This window comes from Tachyglossus aculeatus, chromosome X1 (assembly GCF_015852505.1).
Source record: "Tachyglossus aculeatus isolate mTacAcu1 chromosome X1, mTacAcu1.pri, whole genome shotgun sequence".
In the NCBI taxonomy this organism is placed as follows: Eukaryota; Metazoa; Chordata; class Mammalia; order Monotremata; family Tachyglossidae; genus Tachyglossus; species Tachyglossus aculeatus.
In genome coordinates, this window is record NC_052101.1 from 37,358,792 (window position 1) to 37,386,734 (window position 27,943).

The following is a 27,943-nucleotide window of genomic DNA, read 5'->3' on the forward strand; positions in this document are numbered from 1 at the left end:
TCCGTCCTTTAGCAAGATGGCGTCGCTGCTGCAGGCGGAGCGCGTCCTGTACCTGGTCCCTGCGGAGAAGAAGGCCCGGGCCCCGCTGTCCCAGCTCTATTTCTGCCGCTACTGCAGCGAGCTCCGCTCCTTGGAATGCGTCTCCCACGAGGTAATTCGGGAGCCTTCCCGGGATCCCCACACCCCGTCCCCCCCTCTTCCAGCCTGGGACACCATTCCTGCCCAGGGAATGTTGCCAACTTGGCCTGCCCAACCGCCCAGTCCGGCGCTCTGCACCCACGAAGCGCTCAATAAATACGATGGGACGAATGAATACATTTTACTTGTTCATATTTTGTTTATTTTATTGGGTTAATATGTTCGGTTTTGTTGTCCATCTCCCCCTTGTAGACTGTGAGCCCACTGTTGGGTAGGGACCGTCTCTAGATGTTGCCAACTTGGCCTTCCCAAGCGCTTAGTCCGGCGCTCTGCACCCACTGAGCGCTCAATAAATACGATGGAACGAATAAATTGACTTTACTTGTACATATTCAATTTATTTTATCTTGTTCATATGTTTTGTTTTGTTGTCTGTCTCCCTCTTCTAGACTGTGAGCCCATTGTTGGGTAGGGACCGGCTGTAGATGTTGCCAACTTGTCCTTCCCAAGCGCTCTGCACGCAGTAAGCGCTCAATAAATACGATGGAGTGAATGAATTTATTTTACTTGTACATATTCTATTTATTTTATTTGGTTAATTTGTTTTGTTGTCTGCCCCCCCTCTTTTAGACTGAGCCCACTGTTGGGTAGGGACCGTCTCTAGATGTTGCCAACTTGGCCTTCCCAAGCGCTTAGTCCAGCGCTCTGCACCCACTGAGCGCTCAATAAATACGATGGAACGAATAAATTGATTTTACTTGTACATATTCTGTTTATTTTATTTGGTTTGTTTTGTTGTCTGCCCCCCCTCTTTTAGACTGTGAGCCCACTGTTGGGTAGGGACCGTCTCTATGTGTTGCCAACTTGGCCTTCCCAAGCGTTTAGTCCAGTGCTCTGCACGCAGTAAGCGCTCAATAAATGCGATGGAGTGAGTGAATTTATTTTACTTGTACATATTCTGTTTATTTTATTTGGTTAATATGTTTTGTTTTGTGGTCTGTCCCCCCCTTGTAGACTGTGAGCCCGCTGTTGGGTAGGGACCGGCTCTAGATGTTGCCAACTTGGCCTTCCCAACCGCCCAGTTCAGCGCTCTGCACACAGGAAGCGCTCAGTAAATACGATGGAACGAATAAATTGATTTTACTTGTACATATTCTGTTTATTTTATTTGGTTTGTTTTGTTGTCTGCCCCCCCTCTTTTAGACTCTGAGCCCACTGTTGGGTAGGGACCGTCTCTATGTGTTGCCAACTTGGCCTTCCCAAGCGTTTAGTCCAGTGCTCTGCACGCAGTAAGCGCTCAATAAATGCGATGGAGTGAGTGAATTTATTTTACTTGTACATATTCTGTTTATTTTATTTGGTTAATATGTTTTGTTTTGTGGTCTGTCCCCCCCTTGTAGACTGTGAGCCCGCTGTTGGGTAGGGACCGGCTCTAGATGTTGCCAACTTGGCCTTCCCAACCGCCCAGTTCAGCGCTCTGCACACAGGAAGCGCTCAGTAAATACGATGGAACGAATAAATTGATTTTACTTGTACATATTCTGTTTATTTTATTTGGTTTGTTTTGTTGTCTGCCCCCCCTCTTTTAGACTCTGAGCCCACTGTTGGGTAGGGACCGTCTCTATGTGTTGCCAACTTGGCCTTCCCAAGCGTTTAGTCCAGTGCTCTGCACGCAGTAAGCGCTCAATAAATGCGATGGAGTGAGTGAATTTATTTTACTTGTACATATTCTGTTTATTTTATTTGGTTAATATGTTTTGTTTTGTGGTCTGTCCCCCCCTTGTAGACTGTGAGCCCGCTGTTGGGTAGGGACCGGCTCTAGATGTTGCCAACTTGGCCTTCCCAACCGCCCAGTTCAGCGCTCTGCACACAGGAAGCGCTCAGTAAATACGATGGAACGAATAAATTGATTTTACTTGTACATATTCTGTTTATTTTATTTGGTTTGTTTTGTTGTCTGCCCCCCCTCTTTTAGACTCTGAGCCCACTGTTGGGTAGGGACCGTCTCTATGTGTTGCCAACTTGGCCTTCCCAAGCGTTTAGTCCAGTGCTCTGCACGCAGTAAGCGCTCAATAAATGCGATGGAGTGAGTGAATTTATTTTACTTGTACATATTCTGTTTATTTTATTTGGTTAATATGTTTTGTTTTGTGGTCTGTCCCCCCCTTGTAGACTGTGAGCCCGCTGTTGGGTAGGGACCGGCTCTAGATGTTGCCAACTTGGCCTTCCCAACCGCCCAGTCCAGCGCTCTGCACACAGGAAGCGCTCAGTAAATACGATGGAACGAATAAATTGATTTTACTTGTACATATTCTGTTTATTTTATTTGGTTTGTTTTGTTGTCTGCCCCCCCTCTTTTAGACTGTGAGCCCACTGTTGGGTAGGGACCGTCTCTATGTGTTGCCAACTTGGCCTTCCCAAGCGTTTAGTCCAGTGCTCTGCACGCAGTAAGCGCTCAATAAATGTGATGGAGTGAGTGAATTTATTTTACTTGTACATATTCTGTTTATTTTATTTGGTTAATATGTTTTGTTTTGTGGTCTGTCCCCCCCTTGTAGACTGTGAGCCCGCTGTTGGGTAGGGACCGGCTCTAGATGTTGCCAACTTGGCCTTCCCAACCGCCCAGTCCAGCGCTCTGCATGCAGGAAGCGCTTAATAAATGCGATGGAGTGAATGAATTTATTTTACTTGTACATATTCTATTTATTTTATTTGGTTAATATGTTTTGTTTTGTGGTCTGTCCCCCCCTTGTAGACTGTGAGCCCGCTGTTGGGTAGGGACCGGCTCTAGATGTTGCCAACTTGGCCTTCCCAACCATCCAGTCCAGCGCTCTGCACCCAGTAAGCGCTCAATAAATACGATGGAATGAGTGAATTTATTTTACTTGTACATATTCTATTTATTTTATTTGGTTAATGTGTTTTGTTTTGTTCCCTGCCCCCCCTCTTTTAGACTGTGAGCCCACTGTTGGGTAGGGACCGGCTCTAGATGTTGCCAACTTGGCCTTCCCAAGCGCCTAGTCCAGTGCTCTGCACGCAGTAAGTGCTCAATAAATACGATGGAATGAATGGATTTATTTTACTTGTACATATTCTATTTATTTTATTTGGTTAATTTGTTTTGTTGTCTTCCCCCTCCTCCCCCCTTTTAGACTGTGAGCCTACTGTTGGGTAGGGACCGGCTCTAGATGTTGCCAACTTGGCCTTCCCAACCGCCCAGTCCGGCGCTCTGCACCCACTAAGAGCTCAATAAATACGATGGGATGAATGAATTGATTTTACTTGTACATATTCTGTTTATTTTATTGGGTTAATATGTTTGGTTTTGTTGTCTGTCCCCCCCACCCTTCTATAAGGTGATCAGGTGACAAGGAGATCAGGTTGTCCCACAGGGGGCTCACAGTCTTCATCCCCATTTTACAGATGAAGGAACTGAGGCCCAGAGAAATTAAGTGACTTGCCCAAAGTCACACAGCTGACAATTGGCGGAGCTGGGATTTGAACCCATGACCTCTGACTCCAAAGCCCGGGCTCCTTCCACTGAGCCACGCTGTATATGTATATATTTGTAAGCGCTTAGTACAGTGCTCTGCACACAGTAAGCGCTCAATAAATACGATTGTACAGATTTAGCACCCTATTTTACTTGCACATATTTACCATTCTATTTATTTTGTTAATGATGTGTGTAGAGCTATTTCATTCATTCATTTCATCCATTCAATCGTTTTTATTGAGCGCTTACTGTGTGTAGAGCACTGGACTAAGCGCTTGGGAGGTACAAGTTGGCAACATAGAGAGATGGTCCCTACCCAACAGCGGGCTCACAGTCTAGAAGGGGGAGACGGACAACAACACAAAACATGGGGACAGGTGTCATCAGAATAAATAGAAGTAAAGCTAGATGCACATCATTAGCAAAATGAATAGAGTAGTAAATATTCATTTATTCATTCAATCGTATTGAGCGCTTACTGTGTGCAGAGCACTGGACTAAGCGCTTGGGAAGTACAAGTTGGCAACGTATAGAGACGGTCCCTACCCAACAGCGGGCTCACAGTCTAGAAGGGGGAGACAGGGAACAAAACAAAACATATTAACAAAGTAAAATAAATAGAATAAATATGTACAAGTAAAATAAATCTGTACAAACATATATCCAGGTGCTGTGGGGAGGGGAAGGAGGTAAGGCGGGAGGGAGGGGGAGGAGGGGGAGAGGAAGGAGGGGGCTCAGTGTGGGAAGGCCTCCTGGAGGAGGTGAGCTCTCAGTAGGGCTTTGAAGGGAGGAAGAGAGCTAGCTTGTACAGATTTAGTACCCTATTTTACTTGCACATATTTACTATTCTATTTATTTTGTTAGTGATGTGCGTATAGCTATTTATTCTGCTGGTATTGACACCTTTCTACATGTTGTGTTGTCTGTCTCCCCCTTCTAGACTGTGAGCCCGTTGTTGGGTAGGGACCATCTCTATATGTCGCCGACTTGTACTTATTATAATAATAATAATAATAATAATAATGGCATTTATTAAGCGCTTAGTATGTGGAAAGCACTGTTCTAAGCGCTGGGGAGGTTACAAGGTGATCAGGTTGTCCCATGGGGGGGCTCACAGTCTTCATTCCCATTTCACAGATGAGGGAACTGAGGCCCAGAGAAATTAAGTGACTTGCCCAAAGTCACACAGCTGACAGTTGGCGGTTGCAGGATTTGAACCCATGACCTCTGACTCCAAAGCCCGGGCTCTTTCCACTGAGACCGTCTCTATACGTCACCGACGTGTACTTATAATAATAATAATAATGGCATTTATTAAGCGCTTACTATGTGCAAAGCACTGTTCTGAGCGCTGGGGAGGTTACAAGGTGATCAGGTTGTCCCACGGGGGGCTCCCAGTCTTCACCCCCATTTTACAGATGAGGTAATTGAGGCCCAGAGGAATTAAGTGACATGCCCAAAGTCACATAGCTGACAATTGGCAGAGCCGGGTTTTGAACCCATGACTTCTGACTCCAAAGCCCGGGCTCTTTCCACTGAACAACACTGCTTCTATGTATTTTGTTAATGATGTGCATCTAGCTATAATTCTATTTATTCTGATGGTATTGACACCTTTCTACATGTTTTGTTGTCTGTCTGCCCCCCCTTCTCTCCTGTGAGCCTGTTGTTGGGTAGGGCCCATCTCTACATGTCACCGACTTGTATTCCCAAGCGCTTAGTACAGTGCTGTGCATGCAGAAAGTGTTCAATAAATACGATTGAATGCACGTATTTATTACTCTATTTTATTTATGTGTGCATAGCTATCATTATTATTATTATTACTGGGTATCCATATGTTTATGTTTGTGCCTCAAGCCTCATTTATAAATACTTTGAAGTCGGGGATGATGCTGTTGGCCTTTTTTGCATAATTTCCCATAGCATAGTGCACTTCACATGATGGAACAAAGTAAATACTGCTATTGAGGTTAAAAATGGCAAGTTCACTCGCTCTGACCCAAATTAAACTTCTAATCGTCATCATCACTAGTAGTTATTTACTTAAGAAAGTTCCCAAGTACGTTGGACCGTTAAGTTCATGACCTTAGTTGTAAAGTGAACAGAGGGCGAGAAAGGAAAACAATCATTCAGGCTAGGAAATTACAGTTAAAAACTCCCCAAACTCTGGGTTGTGGTGGTAGCGTATCCCAAGCGAGATTGTCAGCCTTTTTCCCTGTAAATGGAATGTCTTCTGAAAAGAGGTTTGTATGCATTGCCGTTGTTATAATAATTATTTGTGGTACTTAAGTATTTACTGTTTGCCAACCATTAAACTATATATATACATATATATATATATACATATATACATACCTGTATATATGTATATATGGTTGTACATATTTATTACTCTATTTATTTATTTATTTATTTATTTTACTTGTACATTTCTATCCTACTTATTTTATTTTGTTGGTATGTTTGGTTCTGTTCTCTGTCTCCCCCTTTTAGACTGTGAGCCCACTGTTGGGTAGGGACTGTCTCTATGTGATGCCAATTTGTACTTCCCAAGCGCTTAGTACAGTGCTCTGCACATAGTAAGCGCTCAATAAATACGATTGATTGATTGATTGATTAAACTAAGCATTACGTAGATACAAGATCATCAGGTCAGACGCAGTTTGTGTCCCGCATGAGGCTCACAGTCTAAAAATAGGAGGGAGAACAGGTATGTCATCCCATTTTACAATTGAGGAAACTCAGACGCTGAGAACTTATGTGATTTTTCCCAAGTTCACACCACAGGCAAGTGGCAACTTGTAATTTCGGAAAGATCAGCAGCCAGTTTCAATTTTTCTGGGCTGCGGCGAAATCAGTTTTAATTCTGCTAATGGAAAGGTACTTTCTGCACACCCACACATTTCATCTTCACTCAGTTTGAGAAGTCCAAGATGTGCAAAGGATACTGGTTCACAGCCTTGCCGACTTAGCTTTATTTAATTTAGATTTCTATAGTGCCGTTCCTCTGAAAGGCCTGCAAAGCCTCCAGAATTCTGGAATTGAAAACAGAGGGAAAAAGAGGACAAGACAAAAGCGGAGTAGAGGGTTGTGCAAGATCAGGGTAGTTGGAAAGAGGAAGGGAATGACAAAATGGCACTGCATCACAAAATGGTCCAGTTCAGATCTCTGGAGGATTTTTAGGGTGTTATAGGACTCCTCCAAAGACCAGTCCCGGGCTGTCTCCTAGATTTACCCTTTGTTTACCCTCAGTGTCCTATTTGGCTCTTGCAAGAACATGAAAGCTTGTGGGAACCACTGGCAGGACACCATTTGCTGCAGGAGAGGATGGTTTAAGCAGATCTTCATTAACGCCATTCATTGTATCATCGTGGAAGATGATGGGATTGGGGCAAAGTTGGGGACCGCCTGTGGTCGGGAGGTTCTGGATCCTTCAACTTCCCACTCCCTCCTGAAGAGCCCCTGATGTACGTTGTTTCTTGCTGAGGCGGTACATTTTTAGGCACCGCTGAATTTTTTGGGCTGAGCTGCCCGGTCTCAAATCCGTTCCATTTCCTTTGGTTCATTTTTTGATTTATTCTTTCTACACCAGGTGGATTCCCATTATTGTCCCAGTTGCTTGGAGAATATGCCATCAGCTGAAGCCAAACTGAAGAAGAACAGGTAATAACTGTTTTCCTTGTGGCTGGTTTTCGTTGATCATTTTTCCACACCCGATTTTCTATATCGTAAAGGGAATAACGGGGACAGAGGCGCCTCCCCACACTCTGAGCGTGGGGGCAAGAAGAAGTCAGGGTTTTTAGGGAGGCTGAGGACTGGGAAGGGACGAACTCCACAGAGCTAACAGTCAGGAAGTCACCATTTTGGATCTTTTCAGCACCGAATGGAAATTCCTAGGTCTGGGAATTCAGTGTAGAAGGCGGGGGGGTGATCGCCCCACCCTCTTGTGGGGTGGACATTTGTGCAAGAAGAGCTGTTTCTTCTGTTTTGGGATTTATTTTTTTTTTAAATAAGCTACTTTCTCATTGAGAGTTGGTTGATCCCCATGGGCAGGTCCTGACCAGCCAGCATGAGGAAAAGAAGGTGGATTTAAATTCATCCACTCGCAAAACCTCTAAGTATATTTAGAGGACTCCAGGCACGACCGTGGAATTAGATAACTGGAATTCTTGTCCGAAAGCCATAGGACACCCTTTGAGAATGTCCAGAGGTCACAAATCCGGGTGCATCGACGCCACAGAGGGGAGAGCGAGCCAGGGAAAAGAGGGCTTAAGTGGGGAAGGCCTCGTGGAAGAGACGTGACCTCAATAACGCTTTGAAGGTGGAGAGAGTGGTGGTTTGGCAGGGCAGTTCTGAGCTGGGGGAGGATGTGGGAAAGGGGTTGGCGACGAGATTGGGGCACAGATTGGAGGGGTGAAGTTTGTGGACTGGGCTTTGGTAGATTCGTGAGGTAGGAGGCAGGTAAAGTAGTCAAGAAGGGAGAGGGTAGATGTTTAGCCCTCATTCCGGGTTCCTAAGAAGTGGAGTGGAAGCCACGGAGAGGGGAAAGACTTGGAGGGGCCTCCAGCTTCACTGTCCTGTGTTTCTCCGACTGGCAGATGTGCAAATTGCTTTGACTGTCCTTGCTGCATGCACACCCTCTCCACCCGGGCCACCAGTATCCCCACGCAACTTCCAGACGACCCGGCCAAGACAACCTTGAAGAAAGCCTACTATCTAGCCTGCGGGTTCTGTCGCTGGACGTCCCGCGACGTGGGCATGGCGGACAAGTCTGTCGGTGAGCCAGACCCAGCTAGCGATCAGATTTTCCTTTGTTTTGGGGTTTTTCTTTCCAGAAACACTGGGATGAGTTTGCCCAGAAGTACTTAGTAAACTTATCCTGGGGCCTCTTGGCCGGTCGTATAGTGGGAGTGGCCAGTTGAGCAGAAAGTACAGGGCATTTGGTAATAAGGCCTCAATTGTGCCCAAGCGAAAGTGCTCGAAGCCATTCAGTGAGCAGACAGAAGCAATATAGTGCCATGTAGCATTCTGAAAAGAGCAAAGTGGTTTTGATAAACTCACTGGCTTCCTTTTCTTCAGCGGAAGACAGATCGACTGGGCCTCTTAGGATGCTTTAATACTCAATGCTCTGATACTCGTTTTTTTGCGGGTGGGGAAAAAGCGGAAGGGGAAAAGAGCAAAGGGGAGAATTCCAAAAAGCATTTTTCACATAATCCGCATTCGTAAATTTGAACGGAGAAATCTCATCATTAGAATGTTTCAGGATGTGGATGTGCAAAATTCATTCCAGAATCTTCACCGCATATTTTAATCCTGGCTCTGCCACTTGCCTGCTGTGTGGCCTTGGACTAGTCACTCGCTTAGAACAGTGCTTGGCACTTAGTAAGTGCTTAGCAAATACCATAATTAATAATAATAATAATAATCATGGCATTTATTAAGCGCTTACTAGGTGCCAAGCACTGTTCTAAGCACTGGGGATGTTACAAGGTGATCAGGTTGTCCCATGGGGGGCTTACAGTCTTAATCCCCGTTTTATAGATGAGGCAACTAAGGCACAGAGAAGTTAAGTGATTTGCCCAAGGTCACGCAGCTGACAATTGGCGGAGTGGGGATTTGATGATTATATTATTATTATAATAATTATTATTAACTTCTTGAGGCCTCAGTTTCCTCATCTGTAAAATGGGGATTCAATATCCGTTCTCCTTCCTACTTAAGCTGTGAGCCCCATGTGAGACAGGGACTATGACCTGATTATCTTGTATCTAGCCCAGCGCTTAGTACAAAACTTGCCACAGAGTAAGCATTTTATTATTATATTATCAACAATAATAATACTATCATCTTCCATTTTCCCATTCTCCATCATTCAGTATAAAGACTGCTAAGTATAAAGTTAGTACTAATTTTTAAATTAATATTTACAGTGTAATTTATGTCATCCATGCCCCTGTAGTACAGTTAATTGGATTAACTGATTCTGTTGTAACTATTTGAATCGTGAACGTTTTTAGACCCAAGACAAATTAGTGAACGGGTTTTGATAATTCCAAAAAGCCATCAGAATTTTCGGGTGAATTGGGATGCTGTGAGGGGCTAGCTTTAGGCATTTTCTGAAAATTTCCTGTAAGACTGAGTTTTGTCTTTCAGCCAGTGGAGGTTGGCAGGAGCCTGAAAATCCCCACAACCAAAGGGTAAGTGAAGGAGGGGGCAACACTGTGGTTAGAAGCGAGGGATGGTGGAAAACTGGAGAATCTGAAAGTTCGATAAAGTGAAAAACTTATTCAGAACCAACCACCGCTTTGCAATCTGATCAAAAGACGCCGGTTATACCTGAAAAGCAGCGCTGGTTCCAGGGGTGAATCTGAGTGTCGGGATTCTCGATGAATATCAGTGGAGGGAGCGGTTCTGTCCTTGTTAGCGTCATGAAGACGAACTCGAAAGGGTTGGAACTCCGCTGGGCTCGCCCTCAGAATTCAGGAGCTGTCTGGGGTCACTTCTGGCACCCGTCCCTGGTCAGGAGTCATTGACCACTGAGGTGATTCCAGCCCTGAAGCCATGGCATACCTCCCACTGGTCATCATCATCAATCATATTTATTGAGCGCTTACTATGTGCAGAGCACTGTACTAAGCACTTGGGAAGTACAAATTCGCAACATATAGAGACAGTCCCTACCCAACAGTGGGCTCACAGTCTAAAACTGGACCTCCCACTGGTCCAGTCTCCCTTCCTTCAAAACCAGGGCTGGCGGGGCTAAACAAGAAATGTGCCGAACTGGGTTGTCCTTTGTGGAAACTGGGTTATTTTCCTAGTTCCTTTTTAGCCCCTCCCCCAGGGCATCAGTATATTTTACTAAAAACAGTTGTTTTCCCTGCTGAGTAGTGGGTACCATGACACCACGTCATCCCCCTGGCCTGGAATGCCTTCCCTCTTCCCATCCGCCAAGCTAGCTCTCTTCCCCCCTTCAAGGCCCTACTGAGAGCTCACCTCCTCCAGGAGGCCTTCCCACACTGAGCCCCTTCCTTCCTCTCCCCCTCGTCCCCCTCTCCATCCCCCCCGTCTTACCTCCTTCCCTTCCCCACAGCACCTGTATATATGTTTGTACGTATTTATTACTCTATTTATTTTACTTGTACATATTTATTCTATTTATTTTATTTTGTTAATATGTTTGGCTTTGTTCTCTGTCTCCCCCTTCTAGACTGTGAGCCCACTGTTGGGTAGGGACTGTCTCTATATGTTGCCAACTTGTATTTCCCAAGCGCTTAGTACAGTGCTCTGCACACAGTAAGCGCTCAATAAATACGATTGATTGATTGATCGGGGCTCAGCCAGCATCCTCTGCCCCCGATTAGTGCAGCATTCTGTGTTCACTTCGGGATCCTGTTGTTGGCAGGGAACGTGTCAACCAACTCTGTTGTATTCTCCCAAGAGCTTAATACAATGCCCTGCGCACACAGTAAGTGCTCAGTGAGTACCCTTGATTGATTAATTTATTATTAATTATTGAGTGCTTACTGTGTGCAGAGCACTGCACTAAGCCTTGGGAAGTACAAGTTGGCAGCATATAGAGACAGTCCCTACCCAACAGTGGGCTCACAGTCTAAAAGATTAAGGAATGAAAAGCATAATGGTGGCAGCTACTGGGGAGAAAAGAGTGAGGAAAATAAATATGCCTTGCCCTTTCAACCGAATTCATTCATTCAGTTGTATTTATTGAGCGCTTACTGTGTGCAGAGCACTGTACTAAGCACTTCGGAAGTACAAGTTGGCAACATATCGAGACGGTCCCTACCCAGCAGTGGGCTCACAGTCTAAAAGGGGGAGACAGAACAAAACATATTAACAAAATAAAATAAACAGAACATGAAACAATCTGTAGCTGAGTCGGGGAGTAGCATGTAATTCCCTAGACCCTCAGTTCTTCCCTTCTTGCTAGTAAGCCTGAGCAACTCCACTTCTATCCTCTCAGTAAACCTTGCCAAACCGGATACTCTAGATACCGCTTTCATTCATTCAGTCGTATTTATTGAGCGCCTACTGTGTGCGGAGCACCGCTTGGGAGAGTATAGTCCGACAATAAACAGGCATATTCCCTGCCCACAACGAGCTTACCGTCTAGAGAGAGAGAACTTGTGGCCCATATGGGCCACATAGTAAGTGCTTAACAAATATCATAAAAAAAGAAGAAAAAATGATGACGTTTAAACGGGATGAAGCCTGAGTTTTTGTTTCTGTGCAGATGAACAAACTGGTCGAGTATTACCAGCAGTTGGCTCAGAAAGAGAAAATTGAGCGAGACCGCAAGAAATTGGCCCGGCGTCGAAACTACGTGCCACTGGCTTTTTCGGTAAGGGTGTGCAACCGGAGGCCCTGGCAGTGTACAGACCAGAAACCGTGGCGCTCGTAGAAGAATCTTAACTTCTAATATTGAGCGGCGTGTAGCAGAGGAAAAATTTCAAGAAAACTGCCTCCACAGCTAGGAAATCACTGCTTCTCAGGGGGTTGTTGGATTAGTAATTTTCAGTCTCATCTATAAGTAGCACTCTGGAGGATTTTAAAAAAATATAAAAGAGAAGTGTTTTGTACTCACTACTAAACGTGGTGGCCATCTTCTAACAAGGTAGCATGGTCAGGACTGGGTTTATTAATTCAGTGGTGTTAAGTAAGCGCCTTCTGAGTGCAAAGCACTGTACACATAAGCGCTGGTAAAGAGTATAATAAAGAATTAGTAAGATATGGTCTCGTTCTCAGTGGGCTCACAGTTTAGGAGGGGGATGATGAAAGGTTAGCAATGGGCTCAAGAGGAAAGATTGAAATAAATGAAGATAAAAACAATAAAAGATTACAAGGACAGCTATCACCATCATGACAAAACCTGGGCTAGTAGGCCTCCATTGCCACGACCCTCCTCAATTCTGAACTCACACAAAGGACATTTATACCAATTCCCAAATGTCACATACAAAAACGGTTGGGGGGGGGGGAAATGTGCTGACCACGTAAGTACTGATGGGTCAGCACTCCATTGCTCTTAAAATTGAGCAAGCAAGGTGTCATTCCAACTCTTTTTGAAAGAAAATGTGCCCAGTGTGAGTTGGCATTGGTGTTCTACAATACGAGCCATTTGGTTCTCAGAAAACTAAGTTTTACTGACAGGCTAGGAGAGAATGCATGGCAGGCCTGTGAAAGAGGTAGCGGAAACAAAATACCAGGTACAGACTATATTGGTGGGCCCTAGACCACAGTCCAGTTGGCTCGTGCTTTAGTTTGGCCACGTTAGTTGTTCTATTTGGTATCCTCCTTACTGTGACCCAAGCTTGAGTGTAAGAAAAATTCACTTTATACTGCTTAACACCAGACAAAGGCACTTCAGAAATACCCCTTTAAAATGATGACTCAGGGCAGAAGAGAAGCGTAGTTCATCCTGTGAAACCTTGAGAATAAACAGGCCTGCTAGGATAGTTTTAGGTCAGAACCTCATTGCTCGGGTCACTGGCCAAATATTAAAACTAGTTCCTATGCCAGAGTTTTCACTGAATGTTCATAAGAATTGATCGAGTCAGTCAAACTGATGTAGGTTATTATGTCACTGAGCAGTGTATTTTTCTTTAAGAAAACAATGTAGCATACGCTAGTTGCGTTTTTGACCCTGCTTTGAAATCTGCCTGCCAAATTGGTTTTGCTCTTTTCTTATTGCCGCCTTCTTTTGTCTCTGTTGCCACCTGCCGCTATTTTGGGGCTTCCCACAGCAACACACTATTCATGTAGTGGTAAGTCCTCTTTCGTGGTTTTTGCTGCGTTAAAGTGCTGGGAGAGTCAAATGTCTCTCAAGGGCCAGTGGGCCAACTGGTCTTATGTACTTCAGGCTCTAAAGGAAGACTGTAATTGAGTTCACTTGCAGTTTGAATGGGTTTTGCAATTCCAGAATATGGGATTTATCCTTTAGTCTTGGATTATGCCAGGAAAAGGCTTCAGGCTACTGTAGTAAGAAGAGCCATTTAAGTTTGCTTTACTTTGCTTAGTTTCCCTGTGCTTCTCATGCCGTTCCAGCCATAGTACTCTCTTTGCCAAATGGGCACTGCTGATTTGGAGTTTCTCATGGGATTTCATCTCCTCCATTTAGGATAAATACGGACTCGGAACCAGACTTCAGCGGCCCCGGGCTGGAGCTCCTATCAGTACACTTGCTGGACTTTCGTGAGTTTGGTGGGGTTAATAATAATAATAATAATGGAATTTATTAAACGCTTATCATGTGCAAAGCACTGTTCTTAGCGCTGGGGAGGTTACAGGGTGATCAGATTGTCCCACGGGGGGCTCACAGTCTTAATGCGGTCGAGGAGAGAGCGAAGACTATGAAACTATAGGAATTAAAGAATTGAAGAAAATTCCAGTAAGTGGGTGGTTAGACCGTAAGCTTGTTGTGGGCAGGGAATTCATTCATTCAGTCATATTTATTGAGCGCTTACTGTGTGCTGTGCACTGTACTAAGCGCTTGGAAAGTACAATTCAGCAACAGAGACAATCCCTGCCCACAACAGGCACACAGTCTAGAAGGGGGGAGACAGGCATCAAAACAAGTAAACAGGCATCAGTAGCGTCAATATAAATAAATAGAATTATAGAGCTATACATATGATTAATATAAATGAACAGAACTATAAATATGTACATATATACACGTGCTGTGGATGGGGGAGGGGGGTAAAGCAAGGGGAGGGAGTCGAGGCGATGTGGGGGGAGCAGAGGAAAAGGGGGGCTTAGGCTGGGAAGGTCTCATTTAGGCAAATTCCTCTGCCCACATTGCCTTCCTCCACCCCCAAATCACATTCCCCTTTCACCCAAATGTCACCAAGACCCTCCACGCACCCCAGCGTGTCCACCAACTCTGTCAAGCGCTTACCTACAGTGCTGTGCACCCGGTCAGCACTCAATAAATACGACTGATTGCTAGAAAAGAGATTCTTCTACTAAACCGTCAAGATGAAAAAACGATAAGGAAGACGGCGACTGAAACATATGATTGCGGCTTGCCTTTTAAAAGCCCCCCAGTTCAGTTGCGGGTGATGCGAAGGTAGCTCCCGGCTGTTCCTCGCCTTGCTTAGTTACGGGGACTCTTCCCTGAACTGCCGCCTTCTCTCCTCCAGCCTCAAAGAAGGGGAGGACCAGAAGGAAATCAAGATTGAGCCGGCCCAGGCTGTGGAAGAAGTGGAACCTCTACCTGAGGACTATTACACGAGACCAGTAAATTTAACAGAGGGTAAAAACGTCTTTTCATTTCACTTAACGTCCAGTGCCGTTTCTTATCTACCATTAACTGAAGAACCAGCTTTAGCCCCCTCGAAACCCTAGATTTCCGTAAGATGTAGTGCATTAGGAGCTCAGTCTTTACTCCTGAAGTAGCAGCGCAGTATCGTAAACAAGTTTGACTTTTGAAAGGTTAAAGGGGTGTCAAACGGGTATTAATCTGCTGGTTGAAATCATTTCTGTTGTCCGTCGTTATTCTCTTGGGGAAGGAGGGTGATTGATTTCGGCTTCCAAGTGGGTTCGGCACCAACTGAACTTGCATTTCTTGTCCGTGTGCCAGTGACCACCCTGCGTCAGCGTCTCCTGCAGCCCGATTTCCAGCCAGTCTGCGCTTCCCAGCTGTTTCCCCGCCACAAGCATCTTCTGATCAAACGATCCCTGCGCTGTCGGGTAGGTCTTCCATTTCTTCTGAGGTGGAAATTCTAGGAGAAAAATGGGTAACCGGATTCGTGTGCTACAGTTAACTCTTAGATAGCTATGTTCTAGGACCCCAGATAGGGCCGTGTCCTTGTCGTGGTTTTGCAATTTTATATCAGGCACTTCCTTCTAGAATCTGTCAAATAACGCGCGTGTTTGCATTAACCTGCCACGATCAGTTGCGAGGGGCGGGTCTGAAGACTGTGAGCCCACTGTTGGGTAGGGACTGTCTCTATATGTTGCCAACTTGTACTTCCCAAGCGCTTAGTACAGTGCTCTGCACACAGGAAGCGCTCAATAAATACGATTGATGATGATGATGATGATGATGAAAAGCAAGCGCTTTCACCCAGCCTGACTGCGTTTTTGCTTTACTGTCTCCTCACATGCCATGTTATTTTATTGCCAGGCTAAATTGGCAGGGTGTTTAAAAGCAGACTGGAGAGCGTATGTGCAAACATTCATTAGCAAAGCTAAAGATCCGTGGAGCCCTTTGTTACTTATTAATTGAGCATAACATCATGTGTGCTCTTGTGTACACAAGAAGCACAACTTTGGAATATGTTATGGAAATTTCATGGCAGTCCGCTCGTTTCCTAAAATAATTTGGGATTTCAGCCTTTTTTTGTTTCATTTTGTTTTCCTGCCCTGCAAAACGTCCCTCAGATATCAGCATGGCTCAGCGGAAAGAGCATGAGCTTTGGAGTCAGAGGTCATGGGTTCAAGTCCCGGCTCCGCCAACTGTCAGCTGTGTGACTTTGGGCAAGTCACTGAGCTTCTCTGTGCCTCAGTTACCTCATCTGTAAAATGGGGATTAAAACTGTGAGCCCCCTGTGGGACAACTTGATCACCTTGTAACCTCCCCAGCACTTAGAACAGTGTGTTGCACATAGCGCTTAACAAATGCCATCTTTTTTTTTTTTTTTCTGAAAACGCCTTTGCCCCCAAGTCTTTATCAGCTAAAGGGATTTGAGATACCAATATCACTCTGCACCCAGTCAGTGAATGGTATTTATTCAGCACTCACTGGATAAGATCACAAGCGCCAAACCCCAAGAGAGCACTTACCCGTTATGAGTGCCCAGAAACCCAGACCCACGGGGCAGGGGCGAGGAAGACACAAATAGGAACTCAGTTTGGTCGCTCTGCTGACTCCAGCTTGGCTACTGTTACTGAAAATGGGGACCAGCTCAGGTCTTCCCCAGCTCTACCTGTTGTTCGAGGATGTGGCAAAGGGGACTCGAAGGGCAGCTGTGATGGGGAACTTTTCCCGTCTCCCTCCTCAGCTAGGGATCTTTCTGGGGGTAAGGAGGCCCAGAAGGCCAGGGGTGGTGGCCACTCCCTCTTGAGATTTTAAATCTTTTAGGGGCCAGAAGTGGGTCTTCTGCTTTTGTTTGTTCCCCATATGCCTGGTTCAGCATTCTGCAATATCGATCGCGATACCCAGCCACCGTATGGAAAGCCTTTCCGACGCAATGCCTTCGCATTGGGTGCTACTAGCAAATAAATGTTCAGTTTCGAATCAGTCTTGGGCTTCAGAACTACTGAGTCAGTATCCAGTATTGACCAGGTAAAGCTCCAGAATGAGAATCAAATTCATTCATTCATTCATTGTCGATTTATTGAGCGCTTACTGTGTACAAAGCACTGTACTAAGTGCTTGGGAAAGTACAAAATAACAGACACATTCCCTGCCCACAACAAGCTGATGGTCTAGAGGGAGAATGTTTCCCTGTCTAAATGCTTCCCTAATCACCTTGTTTCTGCTGCAGGTAGCACCTGTGTGTTCGCCTTTGGTACTAGCTTTCGAGCCAGTCAACATAAAACTCATGTTTAGGAGCTTCATAAATATTACTTGAAAACAATGAGTCATTCATTCATTCAATCGTATTTATTGAGCGCTTACTGTGTGCAGAGCACTGTACTAAGCACTTGGGAAGTCCAAGTTGGCAACATAAAGAGACAGTCCCTACCCAACAGCGGGCTCACAGTCTAGAAGGGGGAGACAGAACAAAACAAAACATATTAACAAAATAAAATAAATAGAATAAATATGTACAAATAGAATAAATAAATAGAGTAATAAATACATACTCTTATCTTCTTCCCTTTTAAGTTTTCAGGGATGGACCATTTTTAGGACTTTGTAGACTATTCTGGTTATAAAACCTACAAACCAGAAGGAATCATCCTGCTTTGATGGGGATATTGAAATATTTGAGATCTTTTTTTTCATTTCCTAGAAATGTGAGCATAATCTGAGTAAACCAGAGTTCAACCCAACATCTATCAAATTCAAAATACAGCTGGTCGCCGTGTAAGTATTTGGGGAGTGGGTTATCTCTGCGTGAAACTGTAATGTTTAAATTAAGCGTTCATATTTTTTAAATAATAATTAAGAAAAAAAGCAATTGAACTTTCTTATTTGCGTGCTCTTGGTGAGATTTTGGGTGCTGCTAGCAAATAGATGTTCAGTTTCAAATCAGTCTTGGGCATCAGAGCAATAATGTGTATCGCTAATAGAAAGCCTTGGGAAGAAGGGGAGGGAGGCCAACTTCTTGACTGAGATGATGAAAGACTTTCTTATTCTTAATATTTGCAGGCAGATTTCTAGAGGTCAGATTACAATGTCAACCTTTGTAATTAATTAACCTTTGTAATTAATATCCTGTTAATGCTAAGGGTATTTGCGATAGAGTTTGAAGGCATTCTTATAAACACATCCGTGTACTTTAAAAATAATAGTAGATGAATTGAGAGAGATCTAAACTGTTGTTATTCCTTAATATTATCAGTACTCTAATCTAAATGACGCACAAATTTTGCAAAGAGCTTGGGCTACTGGTTGTATTTATCACCACTTCAGTATGCTGTAGGAAAGTTATACCATCACTCTTTGATATTTTGTTATGCCATAATTAAGAAAGGGAAATTCTTTGTCCAGGAATAGCATCGTTGTAGGTATATTTTCATTCACGAGAAGCAGCGGGGCTCAGTGGAAAGAGCCCGGGCTTGGGAGTCAGAGGTCATGGGTTCTTATCCCGGCTCCGCCGCTTGTCAGCCGTGTGACCTTGGGCAAGTCACTTGACTTCTGTGCCTCAGTTCCCTCCTCTGTAAAAGAGGGATGAAGACTGTGAGCCCCACGTGGGACAACCTGATCACCTGGTATCCTCCCCAGTGCTTCAAACAGTGCTTTGCACATAGTAAGTGCTTAATAAATGCCGTCATCATTATTATTCATCTATCAGATTTTTTTTGTTGTTTCTCTTTTCAAAGCAAACTGCTGTGATGTAAGGGCTTCTGACCATGCTTGTGGTTGAGAAGCCAGGACAGCTGCTTCCACCCCTCAACTTCTTCCCTTCCCCGCCCCACTTTTGAGAACATGACACCCGGGAGAAACTTAACTGGTAGTGGGAGGCGTACCTGTTTTCCGTGCCCAGTTCCTCTCCCATTACAAATCTCACCCTAAATAGTTTGTGTCCATCCCTCAGCAAGGTACCAAAACTTGCCAAGTGGCCCTTCGGTCCGGATCGTGGCCTACCTCGGAAACAGCCTCAAAGTCCAAGACTTGCCACAACCTTAAAACAAAGAGCTTGCCACCTGTAGTTTGTGCCAAACAAGCCCCAAGAGCCCTGCTCAGGAGGATCAGGGCTAACTCCATATTTCCTGGACACAAGGAGAGGCCGGACAAAAATAACTGGCCTTGTCAGATTTTGCTTATTCCTGCTTTGTAGTCTCACTCTTCCTAGAATGGTTTTGAGTTCACGTATATCTTAGTTCACTCATTTCCTTTTATTCATTTGCAGCAATTACATCCCTGAAGTGAGAATCATGTCAATTCCCAACCTACGTTACATGAAGGTCGGTATTTGTTTACTAAATATCCTCTTAAGGAAGAGAAAGAAGTAACCAACCTAGGATTTTTTTGTGTATGTGTAAGTGAGGGAATGAATGAGAGAGAGAAAAATCTATAATTCTGTTTGTTCTGATAGTATTCACACCTGTCTACATGCTTTATGTTGTTGTCTGTCTCCCCCTTCTAGACTGTGAGCCCGTTGTTGGGTAGGGATTGTCTCTATGTGTTGCCGATTTGTACTTTCCAAGCACTTAGTACAGTGCTGTGCACACAGTAAGCGCTCAATAAATACGATTGAATGAATGAGGGAAGCTGTTGGAGTGGGGAGACAGGGAAAGAGAGCATGCTCTAGTATAATAAGGGAGTGACCCTAATAATTACATTAGTTTCTTCAAACCGGGTCTCTTGTCAGCAGAAGTAGCCGAAGTTCAGGAAAAGGTCCGAGATGACTTGGAGGGACAGAAGGACAGACAATACTGCGCTTATTAGAGGAAGCTTGGGGAGGAAGGGAATTCCGAGACCAGACAACGGCGTTAGCGAGGGGATTGAGGCAGGGGAGTCAAGCGAGATGCAGACAGAAAATTAATTTGGGCTGAACGAAAAGCAGGTTGGGGAAAAGTGGATGGAGAGAGCAGATAGGTAAGGTGGGCAAGTAAGAGAGTCTTGAAGCCGATTGTGAGGAGTTTTCATTGGATTTGGAGGGACCCAGGTAGCCTTTTGAGGAGAGGAGAGACTTGTGACGCTTCAAGACTGCACATGATAAGCTCTCAGTAAATGCCACTGATTTTTGCGGAGCAGCATGTAGTGTAGGTTGGAGGCCGGAGGCCAATATAATAGTGTACACAGACAAGTAGTAGCTGTTTGGGTGGAGAGGAAGGAGAGGATCTCGGAGATGTTGTGTAGGCCAAACTGGCAATATCTGGCAGTAGATGGATTTGAGAGTTGAAAGACAGTGAGTCTGTGGGCTTCTGGGGCAGGAGGGTGACTGAAATGGGAAAGTGAGGAGGAGTGGGTTGAGGGGAAAGAAAAGTAGTTCCGTTTTAGACATTTTTAATTTGAGGCATTGGCAGAACATCAAAGTGTAGATGTCCTGGAGGCAAGAGGAAATGAGGGCTGGCCGGTCAGGGTCTAGAGAGAGAGATCTGCCACTGCCACGAGCCAGTGGCAACATGATGACGGCTGAAGCCGTGTGAGTGGACGGTTTCCCTGAGAGAGTGAGTGTGGGAGAAGAGTAGGGGATCCAGAATGGAGCCATGCAGAATGCCCACGGTGAGAGGCAGAAGAGGAGCCAGCCAAGAAAACTGAGAAGGTGTAGTTGGAGAGGTTACAACCAAAACCCAGGCCCAGTAATGCTTCAAGGAGAAGGGAGAGGTCCAGGTTGTCAAAGGCAGCCAAGTTGAGGAGGTTCAGGGCGTACCATAATTCTGTACTTGGCCATAAGGAAGAGATTTGGATCCGTAGAGGGCACAGTCTCGGTGAAACGAAGGGGTTAAGACGGGAGTTGATGGGAAGGAAGTGAAGGCAGCGGGCGCATGTGACTTTTTCTAGGAGTTTGGCTAGGCACAGGAGCAGAGATAGCTGAGACGAAGCCAGCTGAAGAAAGATGAGGGGATGAGAGGGCATTTTTCGTCCTGGGGAGACGCGAGCGTGTTTACAGGGGGCAAGGAGTCACTGGAGATTGAGAGCTGAAAATAGCAGTGAGCGAGGGAAGGAAAGGAGCAAGTGATTTTAGGAGGTGAGAAGGAATGGGGCAGGGGCACAAGAGGGTGGATTTAGGGAGAGGATAGGAGGTCTTGAGAAACAGTTGGGAAGTAGGAGAAAGATGAGAAAGGAGTTGTAGCGGGTTTTTGTTTGGGTTTTTTTTTTTTTCGATGTTTAAGCGCATACTACACGCCAGGCACTGTACTATGCGCTGGGGTAGATACAAGCCAGTCATATTGGACGCGGTCCATGTCCCACATGGGCCTCACAGCCTTAATCCCCACTTTACAGATGAGATAACTGAGGCACAGAGATGCCTAGTGACTTGCCTTGGGTCACGCAGCAGCCAAGTGGCAGAGCCAGGGTTAGAATCCAGGTCCCGTGCTGTATCCATCAGGCCTCCCCCTTCTAGACTGCGAGCCCACTGTTGGGTAGGGACCGTCTCTAGATGTTGCCAACTTGGACTTCCCAAGCGCTTAGTACAGTGCTCTGCACACAGTAAGCGCTCAATAAATACGATGGAATGAATGAATGCTCCTTTTTTCAGCATCACCCCCTGCTGAGTGGGCGATGGAGTGGCTCGGGGAAATCCATGCCCGGTGGCTTTAATTTTTACCAACCAAGTAGTTATTGGGGGCGTAAAGGGGGAACTGGAGGCTTCAGGGGAGCGCCAAGTATGTAATGTGCACCTGTTTTTCATGTCTCCCCAGGAGAGCCAGGTTCTCTTGACTCTGACCAACCCCGTAGAGAACCTGACTCATGTGACGCTGATGGAGTGCGAGGAGGGAGATCCTGATGACATTAACAGCACCGCTAAGGTAGCAATTTATTGAACACCTCCTTCTTTCGAAGCTTGGAGAGGGCTAGATCGGACGCCTTGCCGGCACCGGCGTCAACCAGTCATCCACCTGGCCCCGCGCGCGGTCTCTAACCTTGGGAGCGGGGGGCTTGCAGGCTCAGTGATTGCCCTCTTAGTGTTTCAGGATGGATCACCTAGCATCCCCAACTTCTCCCCTCCACATCTAGGATTTGATCGAGTAATCCATTCTAGACTGAACGCTGGGATTGTGTCTATTTATCGTTGGGCGGTCTTCTCCTAAGTGCTTAGTACGGCTCAATAAATACCCTTGACTGACGGTCTAGACCTCTTATCCATGTATTTATCCACATTCTCTTCAAACCTCGCAGGGGTACTCACTTTTTTGAGTGTGAGGGCGAGTTGGGGCAGAGATTTGAGCGGGTGAGCATCGTGGTCAGGAGGGAGCGGGGGGAACGGAATGGGGAAAAGATGGGTAGCCATCTCCTCTTCCCCCCATCCTGCCGTCTTGGAGGCTGGGGACTGTTATCTCCCAGGGAAGGAAAGCCGTGGAAGCAACACCTTGACTCCATTTCCTTGGTTCCAAAAGTGGGGGGGCTGACTAGCTAATTCTGGCAAACTTCCTTGCTTCAAAATCTGTGGGTTGAAACTGACGACTTCACCCCATTGGTGTAAATCCTGTGGGGGTAATGACCCTCGCCTCCCCCTACCTCGCTGCCACGGAGTGGGTGCCTCGGAAGCCCCGTGCTTTTCCCTTCACAACTTCCTGCGGTAACAAATTCCTTTTCATCACTGTTGAGTGACGAAGTGTATCTGATTTCTTTTAAACTTTTGCCACTATGCCACTTGGTAGCATCTCTACCAGATGGAGGGCAGAAAGGAAAGATAGTCCATAAACCCAACCATTTTTGTTTTTGCCCAAGCTTTTTGGTAGTGGATTTGGAAAGTCTGTGATTCATTTAACGACGCTGTCATTGTTCTGCTTTAGCCCAGACAATTTTTATTACATTTTACAGGATTTATTAAGTGGTTACTATATGCCAGGCACTGTTCTAAGCTCTTGGGTAGATACAGAGTAATCAGGTTGGACACGGTCCACGTCCCACAGTCTTAATCCCCATTTTGCTGATGGGGTAACCGCGTCACCGAGAAGTGAAGTGGCTTTCCCAGGGTCACGGCAGGGAAGAGGTGGATCCGGGATTAGAGCCCAGGGCCTTCTGATTCCCAGGCCTGTGCTCTGTCTATCGTGCTGCTTCTCTTTTTGAGACTTGGTTGTGACCCATAGCAAGTTTTGGGGTTTTATTCACGTAGCGCTAGCCTTGGAGAATAGCCAACCATTTAAAAGTGCTTCGTACAGAGCCTGACATATAATAAGTGCTTAACAAATACCATAAAAAAAGTGCACCATTTAAGAAATACTGGGTACAAGTTTGATTTTGTACAGTCAACCACTGTAGACGGACGTTTAGAGGCAACGGTTTCTTCCCCTTGTATTTCAGGTGGTGGTTCCTCCCAAGGAGCTCGTCTTAGCTGGCAAGGATGCAGCAGCAGAGTATGACGAGTTAGCCGAGCCCCAGGATTTTCAAGATGATCCTGAGTAAGTTGCCATTCCCACGGGGCACAGATCACCCTCACAGAAAGCGCAGGTGTAACCGGTCATTTTGTGTGTGTGCGTGTGTATTTATTTCCCACTTAGCCCATTGAACTTTTCTGAATCTTTCAAGCTGAGCAGCTGGGGATTCAAATCTTTGTATGGGTCGTACCAGATCCAAGGAGAGATCCATTAAACTCTCTCGACCCTCTAGACGGGAAGCTTGTTGTGGGCTGGCGTTGGGTCTGTTTATTGTTGTATTCTCCCAAGCGCGTAGTCCCGTGCTCTGCACAAGTGCTCAATAAATATGATTGATTGACCCAGGGGTTTCTAATGGGATCAGCAAGAACGATATAGCTACCCCGGAGAAAGAGAGGGGGTCTAGACTGCAGTATGTTGCCAACTGGTACTTCCCAAGCGCTTAGTACAGCGCTCTGCACACAGTAAGTGCTCAATAAATACGATTGAATGAATGAATGATTTCTGTAACCTGGATTAAATGTCTACCTCAAATTTAGGGCAGACAACTTTGTCCATTAACTGGAGCAGTGTTACTGAGCACTATTTATTTTAAGGATCTTTTTGAATCAGTGCCACTCAGGAGGCAGAGCCCTCAAATGATTCCCCTCCAGACTGCAAGCTCCTTGTGGGCAGGGAATGTGTTGGTTATATTGTACTTTCCCAAGGGCTTTGTACAGTGCTCTGCACGCAGTAAGCGCTCAATAAATACGATTGAATGAATGAATGAGAGTGGGGAGGAAGTGTGGAGCAGAGCAAGGGTTTTCTACAGGGTTGAAGGAGACTTGCCATTCACACGAATAGAAGTCTGGGTGGGTCGGCTTAACCTCATTTTCTCCTTCCTCCCTCCGGCAGCATCATCGCCTTCAGGAAGGCCAACAAGGTGGGCGTCTTCATCAAGGTTACCCCGCAGCGGGAGGAGGGCGACGTGACCGTGAGCTTCAAGATGAAGCACGAGTTCAAAAACCTGGCGGCCCCAGTCCGCCCCGTCGAAGAAGGCGACCAGGGCTCCGACGTCACCTGGCTCACTCAGCATGTGGAGCTCAGCCTCGGCCCCCTGCTCCCCGAAAGGGTCTGACGGACCCCTCAGGATGGCTTTGGGACCAATTCTCACCGGAACAGAACCCGTTGAAACGCTAAAGCCACCGCTTCTTTACGCCCCGTTTCCGATGTACCCACGCACTACTGATTCCGAGGGGAATGGGAGGGACGGGAATAGGTCTGCCACACGATTCCCCTCCCTTTTCCTATCGCTCCTTTGCTAGAACACTCTCCGGGGAAATCGGTGGCTTCTCCACAGCACCCTGGGCCCATCTCAAATGACAGCACAGATCCCAAAGCATGGAAAGAGGGTTCTGGCCGTTCCCGGCCCAGTGTCACCTGGAGTTTCCTTAGGTCTTTAACCCACGGGGGAATTTTGGCCGTTCTGTCTAATCTTCCGGAAAAAACCAAATCCCCTCCCAGAGGCAGACCCGCAATTTTCCAGTCCACATCCCTAGAACCTGACCCCTCTGTTATCTGCCAACCGCCAGAAATTCCAGGAGTTCAAACAGAGCCCCGTCTTCCGTTCGGCCGCCCCGGTTTATGATGATTTTCCTGGTCTGCGGGAAGAGTAAATTCCCTTTGGCGGAGAGCGGAGGCTGTGGGGTGTAAGAATATGAGCAGGCAGCAAAGGTCAAGTCGCTGAATCTCAGCTCTGAGGGTCACTGGAAGTATTCAGACTGGGCTGCTATTGAGGGAGGAATGGGTTTTTTCTCTTCCCTCTCCAATCCCGTCAATTGTTTTCCGTATTTGAGAACTGGCCAAGGACCACGGGAAACTGGAATGGACATCTTCAGTGTTTAGAAAAGTCCTTAAAGATTCCAGGTGTCCGATGCTTTCCAGTAACTTAAGGGAGAAGCGATCCCCTGAGATGGCTGACATTCACGACAAAACATTAGGAAAAAGGCCGCCGTCTTCCTTTCGGTAATGATCACGTAGCCTCCTTGGAGGCTCTTTTGATGGCTGCTTTAAAGAAGTCACTCACGGAGCTAAAGTGGAATACCTGCATCTCTAATTTAAGATCCCAAACGTCCATTTATTAGTAGCGTTATTTACCTCGGCGCCCAACTTTGAAATTAAGGTCTGTATACAAGAAGTCGCTCCTGGATTGTTTATAAATTCTGGGTTGGAGTGCAGCTTTGTAACACCCGTTCTGTTCGAGTCAAGAAAGTGTCTTTAACAAAAGCCTCGTGTAATCATTGAATGCAGATAGGCAAAATAACCCGTCTGCAACCCAGAGAAAAACCTAAAAAGTAGGGATTCGTGGAGATTATGGTAATCACTTGTTCCCCTTGTTAACAAAGAGCAAGTACTGTAGATAGTGGAATTTTCCCACTGCAAAAGAAAATACACTGCAGAGGAAAGAATAACGATCCAAATCCACGTCGTTGGAAATACAATAATAAATAATAGTTTAGCACCTTGGGGTGTTGTTAACTCATCCCCATTACAGCAGAAGCACTTTTGGTCATCAAAGGAGAGTTATATTGATTGTAATCCTGCTGACGGCCTGTAAGAAAGGCACTATTTCTTATTTGCTGGTGAGGAAAATGGCTAACAAGAGAATCGCTTCGTATTGGCATATTTACACTTTCATAGATTACAGTTGTTCAGCATGAATTCCTGAGGTGTAGCTGGTATTTATTCTTAAATGTAATGTTAAAATAATGGTGTCTGCTCTTGTCATCCCTTATTACACAATTCTTAGAGCCGTAGTCATAAGTTTTATTTTATTCAGGAGCCAAATAGGAAAACGGCAGAAGAAACCGACATGTCCTTGAAATAGTCTTCAGTGCAGACTGGTAACTTTTAATGTGTTTGTGGAAGTGGCTTTTTCCCCGGAACTTAAGGAATTTGAAGTTTTGTTGTTCTGTACTAGATCACGTGAAAGATTCTTTAGTCCTTAGACAACGTCTCCTATTGCCGGATGCCACTGGTGCCCTGAATTACTCCTTTAGAAACTGCAGGCTGCGTTTAGTTTGTGGTTTAGTTGCCCTCCCCAAATCATCTCTTTCCTTTAATGCTTGCAACTACAACGAAGTATCACGCACACCTGCCCTGAAACATCCCGTTTGTTCCCCAAGGGGAATAACCAAGGCGCTCCGTCTTGATCTTTGCCAAGGACAGGTTGCAGTGTTGCCTTATTGCTTAACTCAGTGTAGTAAAAGAACCAATAAAGCTGATGAGAAACCCATATATTTGGTCTCTTGCAACGTTTACTTGGAGCCGTGACGTAGGGCGCTCCTCCGGCCCCGCTCACGCGCTCCCAGCTTCGATTGATTAAGCTACTGAGAGCTCACCTCCTCCGGGAGGCCTTCCCAGACTGAGCCCCTTCCTTCCTCTCCCTTTCGTCCCCCTCTCCATCCCCCCCATCTTACCTCCTTCCCTTCCCCACAGCACCTGTATATATGTATATATGTTTGTACGCATTTATTGCTCTGTTTATTTATTTTACTTGTGCATATCTATTCTATTTATTTTATTTTGTTACTATGTTTGGTTTTGTTCTCTGTCTCCCCCTTCTAGGCTGTGAGCCCACTGTTGGGTAGGGACTGTCTCTATGTGTTGCCAACTTGTAATTCCCAAGCGCCTAGTACAGTGCTCTGCACACAGTAAGTGCTCAATAAATATGATTGATTGATTAAGCTACTGAGAGCTCACCTCCTCCGGGAGGCCTTCCCAGACTGAGCCCCTTCCTTCCTCTCCCCCTCGTCCCCCTCTCCATCCCCCCCATCTTACCTCCTTCCCTTCCCCACAGCACCTGTATATATGGATATATGTTTGTACATATTTATTACTCTACTTATTTATTTTTACTTGTACATATCTATTCTATTTTATTTTGTTAGTATGTTTGGTTTTGTTCTCTGGCTCCCCCTTCTAGGCTGTGAGCCCACTGTTGGGTAGGGACCGTCTCTATATGTTGCCAACTTGTACTTCCCAAGCGCTTAGTACAGTGCTCTGCACACAGTAAGCGCTCAATAAATACGATTGATTGATTGACCCCGTAAAACTACAAGGGGGTTGGGTCTCTGAGCGTTCCTACAACCGTGTGCTCCGGATCCCATTCATTCAATCGTATTTATTGAGCGCTTACTGTGTGCAGAGCACTGTACTAAGCGCTCTGGATTTGGAGGGTGGATTTGCCACGGCTCCTTGGCCCCCTCAGAGGACCAGGCCTGGGGTGATGAAATGGTGCTCAGGGCCCCTATCCCTCTCTATTTCCCTTCCCTAAGAATAGTTTGACTATTATCAATCGATCAGTGGTATTCATTGACTGCTTACCGTGATCAGAGCGCTGTTCTAAACGCCCAGGAGAATACAATGCGATAGTCCTATTAATTATGGTTTTAGTTAAGCGCTTGGTATGTGCCAAACACTGTTCTAAGGACTGGGATAGATCAATCAGCCGATCATATTTAAGTGCTTACTGTGTGCACTGTACTGTTGGGTAGGGACCGTCTCTCTATGTTGCCAACTTGTACTTCCCAAGAGCTTAGTACAGTGCTGTGCACACAGTAAGCGCTCAATAAATGAGCCCACTGTTGC

The 27,943-nt window shown here is 45.7% G+C and overlaps 1 protein-coding gene across 2 annotated transcripts; it reads left to right on the forward strand.

Moving 5' to 3' along the window:
* Window positions 1-26,590, forward strand: DCTN4 (dynactin subunit 4). Of its 2 annotated transcripts, XM_038772305.1 has the most exons (14): window positions 1-151; window positions 7,230-7,300; window positions 8,236-8,414; window positions 9,791-9,834; window positions 11,886-11,993; window positions 13,396-13,416; window positions 13,770-13,843; window positions 14,794-14,906; window positions 15,234-15,343; window positions 17,614-17,687; window positions 19,177-19,231; window positions 21,638-21,745; window positions 23,244-23,341; window positions 24,209-26,590. In XM_038772305.1, the coding sequence occupies exons 1-14, from the start codon at window positions 17-19 to the stop codon at window positions 24,429-24,431; spliced, it is 1,413 nt and encodes a 470-aa protein (XP_038628233.1). In that variant the 5' UTR covers window positions 1-16; the 3' UTR covers window positions 24,432-26,590. The 2 variants fall into 2 exon arrangements, with proteins under 2 accessions (XP_038628233.1, XP_038628234.1); XM_038772306.1 differs by lacking the exon at window positions 13,396-13,416.
* Window positions 26,591-27,943: the final 1,353 nt, after the last annotated feature.